Genomic DNA, 14,593 nt, shown 5'->3' on the forward strand with positions numbered 1-14,593 from the left:
AAAAGAACGTGATAATGATGTGTAGCGTCAAGCGACGTTATTGATATATTATTTAAAATATAGTAAACGACATGACAATTCTCAAGGAATGTGATATTTAAATCATAGAGATATCATTAAAAATAAATAAATGATAAGAGAAAATAATGTGAACATATTAATTTTATTCTAATCGGCCTTAAAGATCGGCGCGGCCTCGTGGGCAAAATGCCCCCCGGTTCTTATGACCAGTCCGCCCCTGACTTCCTATTTATATATACTCAAAGTAGTATGCTGGGTTGATTATTGAAAAATGGTATTTAGCTTGTAAATTCAATTTCACATTTTTTCACCTTTTCGTAAAGCGACAAAACGTATAAAGTTAATAATAATTCGAGACTACGGAAACGTTTGCACAATTTAGCACGTGCTGCTGGTGCATTTTTTAAATATGATGTACTTAAAATGGTTCGAATGTATTACTAGAGAAGTTAGGCGATTGATATATATTTTTTATTGTAGTTACATTGATTCAAAAAATCCAGCTTATCTATTCATCAAGATACCTAAAATCCTGCCCTGCCAAGATTAAAAATTTGTAAGACGATATTATATTTGAAAATATAAACTCCTATGGCTTCACTAAAAGATGAAACCCAACATTCGACTTCAAATTTAAAAACTATTATCCAAAATTCTTATAGATTTTTACTTGGTAGTATAGCTGGTGCTGTAGGAGCCACAGCTGTTTATCCTTTTGATATGATAAAAACTAGGTTACAAAATCAAAAGCAAATAATAAATTTTAATGGCAAAGATGATATATTTAAAGATTCAAAACTCCACAAAACACCTTATACTGACCTTATTAATAATATTGGCAAAAATCTTAACAAAGATATAAAAATAACAAGGAATAATATATCTATAGAAAAAAGTAAAACTTATTACAAGAATTCATTTGATTGCTTGGTGAAGATAATAAAATATGAAAAAGTTAGAGGACTTTACAGAGGCATAGGCCCTGTACTGATTGGAGTTGCTCCAGAAAAAGCTATCAAATTAACGGTTTTTTAATATTATATTTATGACATTTTTAAAGTTTATTTTATATTTTACTTTAATGGTTTGATATTAAATTAGTTACTTACATTTAATAACACTAGCTGATAACTCATCAAGAATGACAGGGAATAATACATTTATCCTTTACTTAAGATGGATAAATCAGAATTTTGCCCTTTCAGAAATCAACTTATCTTATATGAGTTGTAAATAAGAAATTATATAATATTTTAATGAAAGCTTATTTTGAGATGTTTTAATATTATTATATTTGTTAGTGAAATATATATTTAATAGCTTTATTATACTTGTATTTTCAATATATCTATATTAATAATTTAATTTATAATAAAGTTGTCTTTAAGTGCCCTATTAAAAATATTTTCTACATTTGTAGTTGAAAAAATGTAATCTTGCTAGATGAGGGTTTAGTATGGCAAAGGTATACAAAACCCTCATCTAGCAAGATTATAATTGAGAAAGTATACAAAGCCCTCAGATAACAGGATTATATTTAGGCCTTAAATTATAAATACAAATATAGAAAATATTTTAATTGGGCACTTAAAGACAATTTTATTCAAAATAATCAATTTAATTTGAAATTATGTAATAGATATATTGAAAATATACAAATATGATCTAATTATTTGTATAATGAAGGTACTAAATATGTATTTCATTAACATATATAAAAATAATAGAACATCTCAAAATATCCTTACATCAAAATAAAAGTAAATTTCTTATTCACAACTCATAAGATAAGTTTTAGGGATGTACCGATATTTTTTATCGGATTGGGCCAATATTTCACCCATTTTAAAATATCAATTATTGGCCAATATCAGAAAATTTTTTGATCCGATATAAAATGGCCTCTTTAACAAAAATAAAATGTAAAATGTTAATCTAAAATCATATATTTATATAAATAAAATTTTTATGTATATTTTTTTAATAATAATAATTAATTAATAAACATTCTGACATATTGTTATTTTTTTGCGCATTCTGTTTATAAAAGTGTGCTATAATCTCTTCAGAATTCTGTATTTAGTGAAGCTCGTGATATTATCATTAGTGTTGTTAAACGGCCAAGGACTTAGCTGCGACTCGAGTTAAGTTTTTAGTCTAAAAAACGACTTTGACTTGAGTCGACTAAATGAGCCGCATTGGTTGGCTAGCTTATTCAGCTCATTTAGTCGGCAGGTGTAGTTGGCTTGTGTATTTGACTCGTTGGTCTGCTCAATTTTTTTGTTTTTTTTATAAAATCTGGTAAATTGCTAAATTTTGGGAAACTGATTAATGTGAACAAAATTATAATAAGAATATGTTGTTTTTAAAGTTTTTAGATTTTTTTGACATAAATGGGCTAAAATACGTATTGCTAACATGTTTAAATAAAATTTTAGTGAAGATGTACCCTAGATAAGTTAGTGACAATTGTCATAATCGTTGTTTTTAAAGTTTTCGAATATTTTTGACGTAATTGGCCTAAAATAAGTATTGCTAACATGTTTAAATAAAATTTTAGTGAAGATGCACCCTAGATAAGTGACAATCGTCATAATCGTTGTTTTTAAAGTTTTTCGAATTTTTTTGACGTAAATGGGCTAAAATAAGCATTGCTAACATGTTAAAATAAATTTTAGTGAAGATGTACCCTAGATAAGTGACAATTGTCATAATCGTTGTTTTTAAAGTTTTTCGAATTTTTTTGACGTAAATGGGCTAAAATAAGCATTGCTAACATGTTTAAATAAAATCTTAGTGAGGATGTACCCTAGATAAGTGACAATTGTCATAATCGTTGTTTTTAAAGTTTTACGAATTTTTTTGACGTAAATGGGCTAAAATAAGCATTGCTAACATGTTTAAATAAAATTTTAGTGAAGATGTACCCTAGATAAGTGACAATTGTCATAATCGTTGTTTTTAAAGTTTTTCAAATTTTTTTGTCGTAAATGGGCTAAAATAAGCATTACTAACATGTTTAAATAAAATTTTACTGAAGATGTTCCATAGATAAGCGACAATTGTCATAATCGTTATTTTTGAAGTTTTTTAAAGCAAGTGGGCTAAATAAGCATCGCTAACATGTTTAAATAAAATTTTAGTGAAGATGTACTCTAGATACAGGGTTTTCCATTCAAAAAAAGAAGATCGTAATTTTTTTAAATTTTTTGTCAATTTTTCTTAAACTTTTATTTATTTTAGTTATTCCTTTTTAATTTATTTCTAAATTTTTGCGATTTCTTTACGTTTGTTTTCTTACTATATCTTTTCTCAATTTATTTCTAACTTTTTGCTATTTTCTTTACTTTTATTTTTTTTACTATATCTTCTCTCAATTTATTTTTCTTCAATTTATAAATTTAGGTCCATTTTTTTAACAATTCTTTACGTTACAGATACAATATTCTTTTAATGATTTTTTCATTGTAATCTCTTACAAACATTTTTAACCTTTTCAATCTCGTCATTTTTAATCTTTATTTTTTTTGACCTCTTCTCAATTTTCTTCTTCTCATTTTTGATAAAAAAATTGTAAAATTATATTTAATGTTTTTGGCAGACAATATAATTACAATTGCTAAATTATAAATTAATCGTTTGGTTTACCTTAACTGTAATACCAAACGATATTTAAATTAATAAAATATAATCATTTTTAAATTCTTATTTTTTTACACATTAGAAAATTATTATTATTTAAAACAATAGAAGAGGAAGACAGACTAAATAAAATTAATTTTTTAAAAATATTTTCATGGATTTTAATTCGAGTTATTTTTGTACATTATTATAATATAAAGTGTAGGTTATATAAATAAAGATTATATATAGTAAAAAAAATGCGTCCTTAATTTTTTTTTTTAAATTTATAAATTAGTTTGATCAAAGTCAGATATAAAATAGATGTTTTAACTAAATGGTCTTTAATAAACAAAATTATATGTTCTAGGATTTTGTAATGAACTAAACTAGCAAAAATAATTATAAAAAATGAGAAGAAAAAATAGATAAACGCACAAAAAAATAAAGATTAAAAATGACCAGATTAAAAAGGTTAAAAATGTTGCAAAAGATTAAAATGTATTAATCATAAAGAGAATATTATATCTGTATGCAGGGATGCGAACCCGACAAAATTTTTGCCCGGGTTCGGTTCGGGTTCGGTTCGGGGTATAAAAAAAGGTGGGTTCGGTTCGGGTTCGGTTCAGGGAAATATTTTTGAACCCGGGTTTGGTTCGGGTTCGGTTCAGGGAAATATTTTTGAACCCGGGTTTGGTTCGGGTTCGGTTCGGGTTCAAGAATTTTTGAGTTGATAAAAAAAATTCTATATTTAAATCATAATTAAAAACTAGACATAAATTTGATATAAAAAATAAATTTTTTATTTTATTTATAGGCAAATATAGTTAAAAATACAAAGCATATAGTCATGTATCAATTTTAAAAATTTTATTTAGACGTATTAGCATAATATCTTCCAAGAGTTGTTCACTCATCCTCGATCTATGTGGTGAAAGAATGAATTTCAAATGTGAAAAAGATCTTTCAACGCTAACCTATGTTAAATGTATTTATATGTGAAAATATGAAAAATTAACTTGGGTTGCAGGAACAGCAAATAAGATTTTAGATAAAATATATAATTCAGGGTGTTCCAGCTTAGCAGACTCCCAAAAATGCAAAATATTTTCCTTCTTATCTAATCTTTTATAATCGCTAAATCCAGTAATTATTGTTCCAATACTTTTCTCAGCAATCGTTGGCCCTCTTTTAAGTATTTTCTCCTGCCTTTCTTTAAGTTGTATCAATTTCTCTAAATCATCTTCTTGTTCAATAACTTCATCGGAACTAATATCATCAGATAAAATCGGCGTGTTAAGCTTTTAATTCGTCTCCATAAATTGACAAGATGTTTTTTCGCACAAATCTTATCATCATCACTAAGTAATACCTGTAATATTTAAGGATTTATATTTAAATATTTCATAAAATAACAATTTTAATATATCTAAAATAATTAATTTACTAAGCTTTTAATTAACCTTGTATCTTGGGTCCAGGTATATGGCAGCTAAGAGAATTTCGTTCTTTATAAACCTTTCTTCTCTGTTCTTAAGACAAGAATATAGTAATTGAGCAAAATGGTTTGGATTTTTTTCCAGTTCGATGCAGCATCTTAACCATGCTGCATAAAAATCTGTCAGTGTTAACTGTTCAGATTGGAATTGTTTGGTTGCGATTTTTAGCGGTTTTAAAATTTCAACAATCGTTATTATCTCTTTCCAATCTTCAGTCAATAAATAATCAGATTGCTCTGTAAAAAATCTTCGATATTGGGTTTTAGTAAAATCAGCCTTTCTAACATATCATGCGTTGAATGCCATCTGTGGCAATCTAACACAGGCTTAGGGAGTTTCATATTTTTTAATAACTTTTGGTAAGTGGGATGTCTTAATTTTAAATGTAGGCTCCTAGCTTTTGCAATGGTTTCCACAAGCCAGCTGAAGTGTGTGAGCTGCACACCGTACACTATAAATCGGATAGGATATAATAGTTGATAAAAAAGTATTTTGTAAATCATCATATCATATTTATATACATTTACATCCATATTTTCCTCATCTGCTGATTCACTCCTTATATCATAATCAGTTTCAGGTTGCAGGAGCTTTATAGCTCTTAAAAAATTACAACCATTATCAGAAGTAATTGTGTATATTTGTTGAATATTAATTTTAAATTTTAGTAAAGTTTTTAATATATTCTTTTTTATATATTCTCCTGTACATCTCTCTTTCAGCTCTACAATTCCAAGAGTCCTCAAATTTATAATGGACTTTGATATAAATTGAATATTTACACCAAGAATTGACCTATCTAGTCGTTGAACTGCATCAACTTTTAAACTTATTAATTTTCCTTCTACCTCTCTCGATATTTTGTCTCTAATTGATTGGACTGTTTTATTAATAGTTCTGGATAAATTTTCTTTGTTTATAACTAAATTGAGCCCAGATAGGAGTGGATTTATAATTCTTTGAAATCCCGAATCTTCAATAATTGATAAAGGCCGGCCATTTACAGTAACAAGTTCTAGTATAGAACTCATCAAATCATTAGATGATATATTTATACTTATATCCTTTTTTGGAAAAAAGGTTTCTATATTAATTTTAGGTTTTTTTGCCAATAACAATTCCTGATATTTGGTTTTTTCATTTAAATAATTTAAATATTCATTGTTGTGATTTCTTTCCAGGTGTCTTTCTAAATTTGACAAGTGATTACCAGACATTTTTACTTTGCAATTTGAACATATTGATTTTTTTTCTATTGTATTAAGGGTAAAATGCTTATCAAATATGACTTTATCTTTAATCTTAAATCTATAAAAAGAGAACAATTTTTTTAAATAGCAATGATTTCAGAATTAAAAAAGAGATATTTATAAATTTAATTTCATTTATAATATGCACTTCATTAATATCTTGTAAAAATTAAACTGAACCAAAAATAAATGATTAGCATATATAAATTTTAAAATCATTTTCAAAAACTGCCCTACATTTAACAATTTTTAAGTTAGATGTTTAGAATTTTTTAATTAACAATATAATAATTTTTTAATTAATAATCTTTAAGAATAATAAGATAAAAATTTAAAAATAAATGGCGTAAATTAATTCAATTGTTTAAAATTTTTTAACACTCCAATAGGAATCGAGAATAAATTTAAAAATGGCATAAATGAATTAAGTTGTTTAAAATTTATTAAGACTTCATTTAATTGGAAATTTGAAAATATAATATTTGTATTTACATATATTAATATATGATTTTAAATAATACACTGAACCCGATTGAACCCGGGTTCAAATAAAATTCTTGGGTTCGGTTCGGGGTTTTGAAAATTTTATAAATGGGGTTCAGGTTCGGTTCGGGTTCAGAGTTTTATATTTTTAATTTTTTGTCAATTTTTCTTAAACTTTTATTTATTTTAGTTATTCCTTTTTAATTTATTTCTAAATTATTGCGATTTCTTTACGTTTTTTTTCTAACTGTATCTTTTCTCAATTTATTTCTAACCTTTTGCGATTTTCTTTACTTTTATTTTTTCTTACTATATCTTCTCTCAATTTATTTCTTTAATTTATCAATTTAGGTCCATTTTTTTAACAATTTTCTTTTTTTTTCATCAGGGTACATCTTCACTAAAATTTTATTTAAACATGTTAGCAATGCTTATATTAGCCCATTTACGTCAAAAAAACTTTAAAAACAACTACTATGACAATTGTCACTTATCTAGGGTACATCTTCACTAAAATTATATTTAAACATGTTAGCAATGCTTATTTTAGCCCATTTACTTCAAAAAAATTTGAAAAACTTTAAAAACAACGATTATGACAATTGTCACTTATCTAGGGTACATTTTCACTAAAATTTTATTTAAACATGTTAGCAATGCTTATTTTAGCCCATTTACGTCAAAAAAATTCGAAAAACTTTAAAAACAACGATTATGACAATTGTCACTTATCTAGGGTACATCTTCACTAAAATTTTATTATTTTAGCTCATTTACGACAAAAATATTCGAAAGACTTTAAAAACAACGATTATGACAATTGTCACTTATCTAGTGTACATCTTCACTAAAATTTTATTTAAACATGTTAGCAATGCTTATTTTAGTCCATTTACTTCAAAAAAATTCGAAAAACTTTAAAAACAACGATTATGACAATTGTCACTTATCGAGGGTACATCTTCACTAAAATTTTATTTAAACATGTTAGCAATACATATTTTAGCCCATTTATGCCAAAAAAATTCGAAAAACTTTAAAAACAACGATTATGACAATTGTCACTTATCGAGGGTACATCTTCACTAAAATTTTATTTAAACATGTTAGTAGTGTTGCGTAATCGGCTAATTTTAGCCGACTAAAAACGGCTTAGCCGAGATTTTAGGTGGAAAAATCGGCTAAGCCTAATTAGGTATAGCCTAAAAATAGGCTAAGCCTAAAAATCGGCTAAACCTAATTAGGCTAAGCCTAAAAATCGGCTAAGCCTAAAAATTGGCTAAGCCTAAAAATCGGCTAAGCCTAAAAATTGGCTAAAATAAATTATTCAAAATTCTGCATCGATGCTTAGCATTAATTATTATTTATTTATTTTAGTAAAATAATTTATTTTATTTATATTTAATGTAAATATTTTATTATTATCAACAAATAAACATGATAGGATTTAATATTTTTTATTTATATTATTATATTTTGAAATGAAAATAAATTTATTTATTTGATGTTTTTTTAATAAAAAAAAATAATATGCTGCTATATTGTAAAAATGTAATATTCTTTAAATATAATTTATTAGTGATTTTCACAATCTTCTTTGTAAATACATCTTTTATTGAGGAATTATATTGTAAATTTTATTAGATAAATAGACAATCTTTTAGGTGAAATCTTTTATCATTTTTTTAAAATTATCTATTTATTATTAAATGAGGTGGATTTTATGAAACTTTTTTGATGTTATTTTATATGATCTTTTTAAGGATAATATTTTAATGTGACAATTGTCATAATCGTTCTTTTATAAGTTTTTTGAATTTTTTTGAAGAAAGTATGTTAAAATAAGTATTAATAACATGTGTAAATACAAATTTAGTGAAGATGTACCAATGAAAAGTGACAATTGTCATAATGGTTAATTTTAAAGTTTTTTGAATTTTTTTGACGAAAATTTGTTAAAATAATTATTAATAACATGTGTAAATATAAATTTAGTGAAGATGTACCATAGAAAAGTGACAATTGTCATAATCGTTATTTTTAAAGTTTTTCGAATTTTTTTGACGAAAATATGTTAAAATAAGAATTAATAACATGTGTAAATATAAATTTAGTGAAGATGTACCAATGAAAAGTGACAATTGTCATAATAGTTAATTTTAAAGTTTTTTGAATTTTTTTGACGAAAATTTGTTAAAATAAGTATTAATAACATGTGTAAATATAAATTTAGTGAAGATGTACCATAGAAAAGTGACAATTGTCATAATCGTTATTTTTAAAGTTTTTCGAATTTTTTTGACGAAAATATTTTAAATAAGAATTAATAACATGTGTAAATATAAATTTAGTGAAGATGTACCAATGAAAAGTGACAATTGTCATAATGGTTAATTTTAAAGTTTTTTGAATTTTTTTGACGAAAATTTGTTAAAATAAGTATTAATAACATGTGTAAATATAAATTTAGTGAAGATGTACCATAGAAAAGTGACAATTGTCATAATCGTTATTTTTAAAGTTTTTCGAATTTTTTTGACGAAAATATGTTAAAATAAGAATTAATAACATGTGTAAATATAAATTTAGTGAAGATGTACCAATGAAAAGTGACAATTGTCATAATGGTTAATTTTAAAGTTTTTTGAATTTTTTTGACGAAAATTTGTTAAAATAAGTAATAATAACATGTGTAAATATAAATTTAGTGAAGATGTACCATAGAAAAGTGACAATTGTCATAATCGTTATTTTTAAAGTTTTTCGAATTTTTTTGACGAAAATATGTTAAAATAAGAATTAATATCATGTGTAAATATAAATTTAGTGAAGATGTACCAATGAAAAGTGACAATTGTCATAATAGTTAATTTTAAAGTTTTTTGAATTTTTTTGACGAAAATTTGTTAAAATAAGTATTAATAACATGTGTAAATATAAATTTAGTGAAGATGTACCATAGAAAAGTGACAATTGTCATAATCGTTATTTTTAAAGTTTTTCGAATTTTTTTGACGAAAATATGTTAAAATAAGAATTAATAACATGTGTAAATATAAATTTAGTGAAGATGTACCAATGAAAAGTGACAATTGTCATAATGGTTAATTTTAAAGTTTTTTGACGAAAATTTGTTAAAATAAGTATTAATAACATGTGTAAATATAAATTTAGTGAAAATGTACCATAGAAAAGTGACAATTGTCATAATCGTTATTTTTAAAGTTTTTTGAATTTTTTTGACGAAAATCTGTTAAAATAAGTATTAATAACATGTGTAAATATAAATTTAGTGAAGATGTACCAATGAAAAGTGACAATTGTCATAATCGCTATTTTTAAAGTTTTTTGAGTATTAATAACATGTGTAAATATAAATTTAGTGAAGATGTACCATAGAAAAGTGACAATTGACATAATCGTTATTTTTAAAGTTTTTTGACGAAAATATGTTAAAATAAGTATTAATAACATGTGTAAATATAAATTTAGTGAAGATGTACCAATTAAAAGTGAAAATTGTCATAATCGCTATTTTTAAAGTTTTAAATATAAATTTAGTGAAGATAGTGACATTTGTCATAATCGTTAATTTTAAAGTTTTTTGATTTTTTTTGAAGAAAATATGTTAAAATAAGTATTAATAACATGTGTAAATATAAATTTAGTGAAGATGTACCAATGAAAAGTGACATTTGTCATAATTGTTATTTTTAAAGTTTTTTGAATTTTTTTGAAGAAAATATGTTAAAATAAATATTAAAAACCTGTTTAAATAAAAATTTAGTGAAGATGTACTATAGAAAAGTGACAATTGTCATAATCGTTATCTTTAAAGTTTTTTGAATTTTTTTGACGAAAATATGTTAAAATAAGTATTAATAACATGTGTAAATATAAATTTAGTGAAGATGTACCAATGAAAAGTGACATTTGTCATAATTGTTATTTTTAAAGTTTTTTGAATTTTATTGACAAAGATATTTTAAAATAAGTATTGATAACATGTTTAAATAAAAATTTAGTGAAGATGTACTCTAGATAAGCCACAATTGTCATAATCGTTATTTTTAAAGTTTTTTGATTTTTTTTGACGAAAATAGTTAACTTGCATCGATATTGATTTTAAAATAGAAAAAAAAGTTTACCCAAATTTTAAACAAGATTGTCTGATGAAAATTGGTAAAAAAAATAATAATTTCTAAATTAGGATTAGATATTATGATATAAATTTTGCATATTAATTTCTGACCCGATGAACAAATGTAATAAAATGCCAATTTGCTCCTGTTTTTGGGGAAGAATCTATTATTACCATATGTGTTTCTATGGCATATACTCAGGCAATTTTAAATTTACAATCTATATTTTTACCCATTTACATCAAAGAAATTTTAAAAATAACGATTATGACAATTGTCACTTTTCTATAGTACATCTTCACTAAATTTTTATTTACACATGTTATTATTTCGTCAACAAAAATCAAAAAATTTAAAAAATAATGATTATGTAAATTGTCGCTTATCTAGAGTACATCTTCACTAAATTTATATTTACACATGTTATTAATTTAATACTTATTTTAACATATTTTCGTCAAAAAAATTCAAAAAACTTTAAAAATAACGATTATGACAATTGTCACTTTTCATTGTCTTCACTAAATTTATATTTACACATGTTATTAATACTTATTTTAACATATTTTCGTCAAAAAACTTTAAAAATACCCATTATGACAATGTCAATTTTCTATGGTACATCTTCACTAAATTTTATTTAAACATGTTATCAATACTTATTTTAACATATTTTCTTCAAAAAAATTCAAAAAACTTATAAAATAACGATTATGACAATTGTCACTTTTCTATGGTACATCTTCACTAAATTTATATTTACACATGTTATTAATACTTATTTTAACAAATTTTCTTCAAAAAAATTCCAAAAACTTATAAAATAACGATTATGATAATTGTCACTTTTCTATGGTACATCTTCACTAAATTTTCATTTAAACATGTTTTTACTACTTATTTTAACCTATTTTCTTCAAAAAATTCAAAAAACGTATAAAATAACGATTATGACAATTGTCACTTTTCTATGGTACATCTTCACTAAATTTTTATTTAAACATGTTTTTAATACATATTTTAGCATATTTTCTTCAAAAAAATTCAAAAAACGTATAAAATAACGATTATGACAATTGTCACTTTTCTATGGTACATCTTCACTAAATTTTTATTTAAACATGTTTTTAATACTTATTTTAACATATTTTCTTCAAAAAAATTCAAAAAACTTTAAAAATAACTATTATGACAATTGTCAATTTTCTATGGTACATCTTCACTAAATTTTTATTTAAACATGTTATTAATACTTATTTTAACATATTTTCGTCAAAAAAAATCAAAAAACTTTAAAAATAGCGATTATGACAATTGTCACTTTTCTTTGGTACATCTTCACTAAATTTATATTTACACATGTTATTAATACTTTTTTTAACAAATTTTCTTCAAAAAAATTCCAAAAACTTATAAAATAACGATTATGATAATTGTCACTTTTCTATGGTACATCTTCACTAAATTTTTATTTAAACATGTTTTTACTACTTATTTTAACCTATTTTCTTCAAAAAAATTCAAAAAACGTATAAAATAACGATTATGACAATTATCACTTTTCTATGGTACATCTTCACTAAATTTTTATTTAAACATGTTTTTAATACTTATTTTAACATATTTTCTTCAAAAAAATTCAAAAAACGTATAAAATAACGATTATGACAATTGTCACTTTTCTATGGTACATCTTCACTAAATTTATATTTACACATGTTATTAATACTTATAACAAATTTTCTTCAAAAAAATTCCAAAAACTTATAAAATAACGATTATGACAATTGTCACTTTTCTTTGGTACATCTTCACTAAATTTTTATTTAAACATGTTTTTACTACTTATTTTAACCTATTTTCTTCAAAAAAATTCAAAAAACGTATAAAATAACGATTATGACAATTGTCACTTTTCTATGGTACATCTTCACTAAATTTTTATTTAAACATGTTTTTAATACTTATTTTAACATATTTTCTTCAAAAAAATTCAAAAAACGTATAAAATAACGATTATGACAATTGTCACTTTTCTATGGTACATCTTCACTAAATTTTTATTTAAACATGTTATTAATACTTATTTTAACATATTGTCGTCAAAAAAAATCAAAAAACTTTTAAAATAGCGATTATGACAATTGTCACTTTTCTTTGGTACATCTTCACTAAATTTATATTTACACATGTTATTAATACTTTTTTTAACCTATTTTCTTCAAAAAAACTTATAAAATAACGATTATGACAATTGTCACATTAAAATATTATCCTTAAAAAGATCATATAAAATCATCAAAAAAGTTTCATAAAATCCACCTCATTTAATAAAAAATAGATAATTTTAAATGATAAAAAAATTATAAAAGATTTCACCTAAAAGATTGTTTATTTATCTAATAAAATTTACAATATAATTCCTCAATAAAAGATGTATTTATAAAGAAGATTGTAAAAATCACTAATAAATTATATTAAAAAGAATATTACAATTTTACAATATAGCAGCATATTATTTTTTTTATTAAAATAACATCAAATAAATAAATTTATTTTCATTTCAAAATATAATAATATACAGTGAAACGATACACATGTTTAAATATACTATAAAAGGGGGTAAACAAAATAAGATTTTATTTTTAATAGAATAAAGATTGAAATTAAATATGGACAAGCAATTAATTAAGAAGATTTATAGTTGATTAATCATTATAAAAAAAATGTGTTAAAATTTAATTCAAAATAAAAAATTAAAATACTTACATATTAATTATTTTTAATTTTTCTTAAATAATAAAAAAAAATGTTTAATATAGAATCTTTATTATCCAATAGTAATACTAATTTTTCCAATTTAAATGAAAACTCCCAATCTTCGTCGAGAATTCAAAGACCAAAAAGAATACACAAATATTGGAATAAAGAAAAATTAGATATATTTACCAAAATGTTATCAATGCCGGAAGAACAACAAATGTTTGATAAATTTTAAATATAATTTTTATGTATTAATTATTTTATCGAAATTATTATAAAAGTTTATAGTGTTATCATATTTTTATCGAAATAAATGGATATACAAAATAGATTACATTTAAGAAATTCTAAAATATTTTCAAATATTAAAAAGACTTTTTACAAAAAATGATTTAGAATTTTAAATGAAATTTAATCAAATATCTTACTTGAGCATTCTCAAAGAAAATAAGAAAAAAATTCATTTTTCATCACAAATTATATATATGTAACACATTTCTTTTTATAATGATTAATCAACTATTAATCTTCTTAATTAATTGCTTGTCCATATTTAATTTCAATCTTTATTCTATTAAAAATAAAATCTTATTTTGTTTACCCCCTTTTATAGTATATTTAAACATGTGTATCGTTTCACTGTAAATAAAAAATATTAAATCATATCATGTTTATTTGTTGATAATAATAAAATATTTACATTAAATATAAATAAAATAAATTTATTTTACTAAAATAAATAAATAATAATTAATACTAAGCATCGATGCAGAATTTTGACTAATTTAATTTTAGCAGATATATATAGGCTTAG

General features: G+C 23.1%; 1 protein-coding gene across 5 annotated transcripts in view; it reads left to right on the forward strand.

Annotated features, from left to right (window-relative positions):
- The first annotated feature begins 381 nt into the window (after positions 1-381).
- LOC135922656 (electrogenic aspartate/glutamate antiporter SLC25A13, mitochondrial-like) overlaps positions 382-14,593 on the forward strand; it is a 40,073-nt gene continuing 25,861 nt past the window's right edge. For 4 of the 5 annotated variants that reach the window (XR_010570985.1, XM_065457087.1, XM_065457084.1 and 1 more), the window contains exons 1-2: positions 382-455; positions 502-1,047. Coding sequence is in view for 4 of the 5 variants with exons in the window: in XM_065457087.1 (XP_065313159.1) it covers positions 613-1,047 (435 nt within the window). In the remaining variant the exon portion in view is untranslated. Of the gene's footprint in view, positions 1,048-14,593 lie in introns of all 5 variants that reach the window. The other variant, XM_065457086.1, reaches the window with a different exon arrangement.

Source organism: Gordionus sp. m RMFG-2023, chromosome 1 (assembly GCF_954871325.1).
Source record: "Gordionus sp. m RMFG-2023 chromosome 1, tfGorSpeb1-WG-v2, whole genome shotgun sequence".
Classification (NCBI taxonomy): Eukaryota; Metazoa; Nematomorpha; class Gordioida; order Chordodea; family Parachordodidae; genus Gordionus; species Gordionus sp. m RMFG-2023.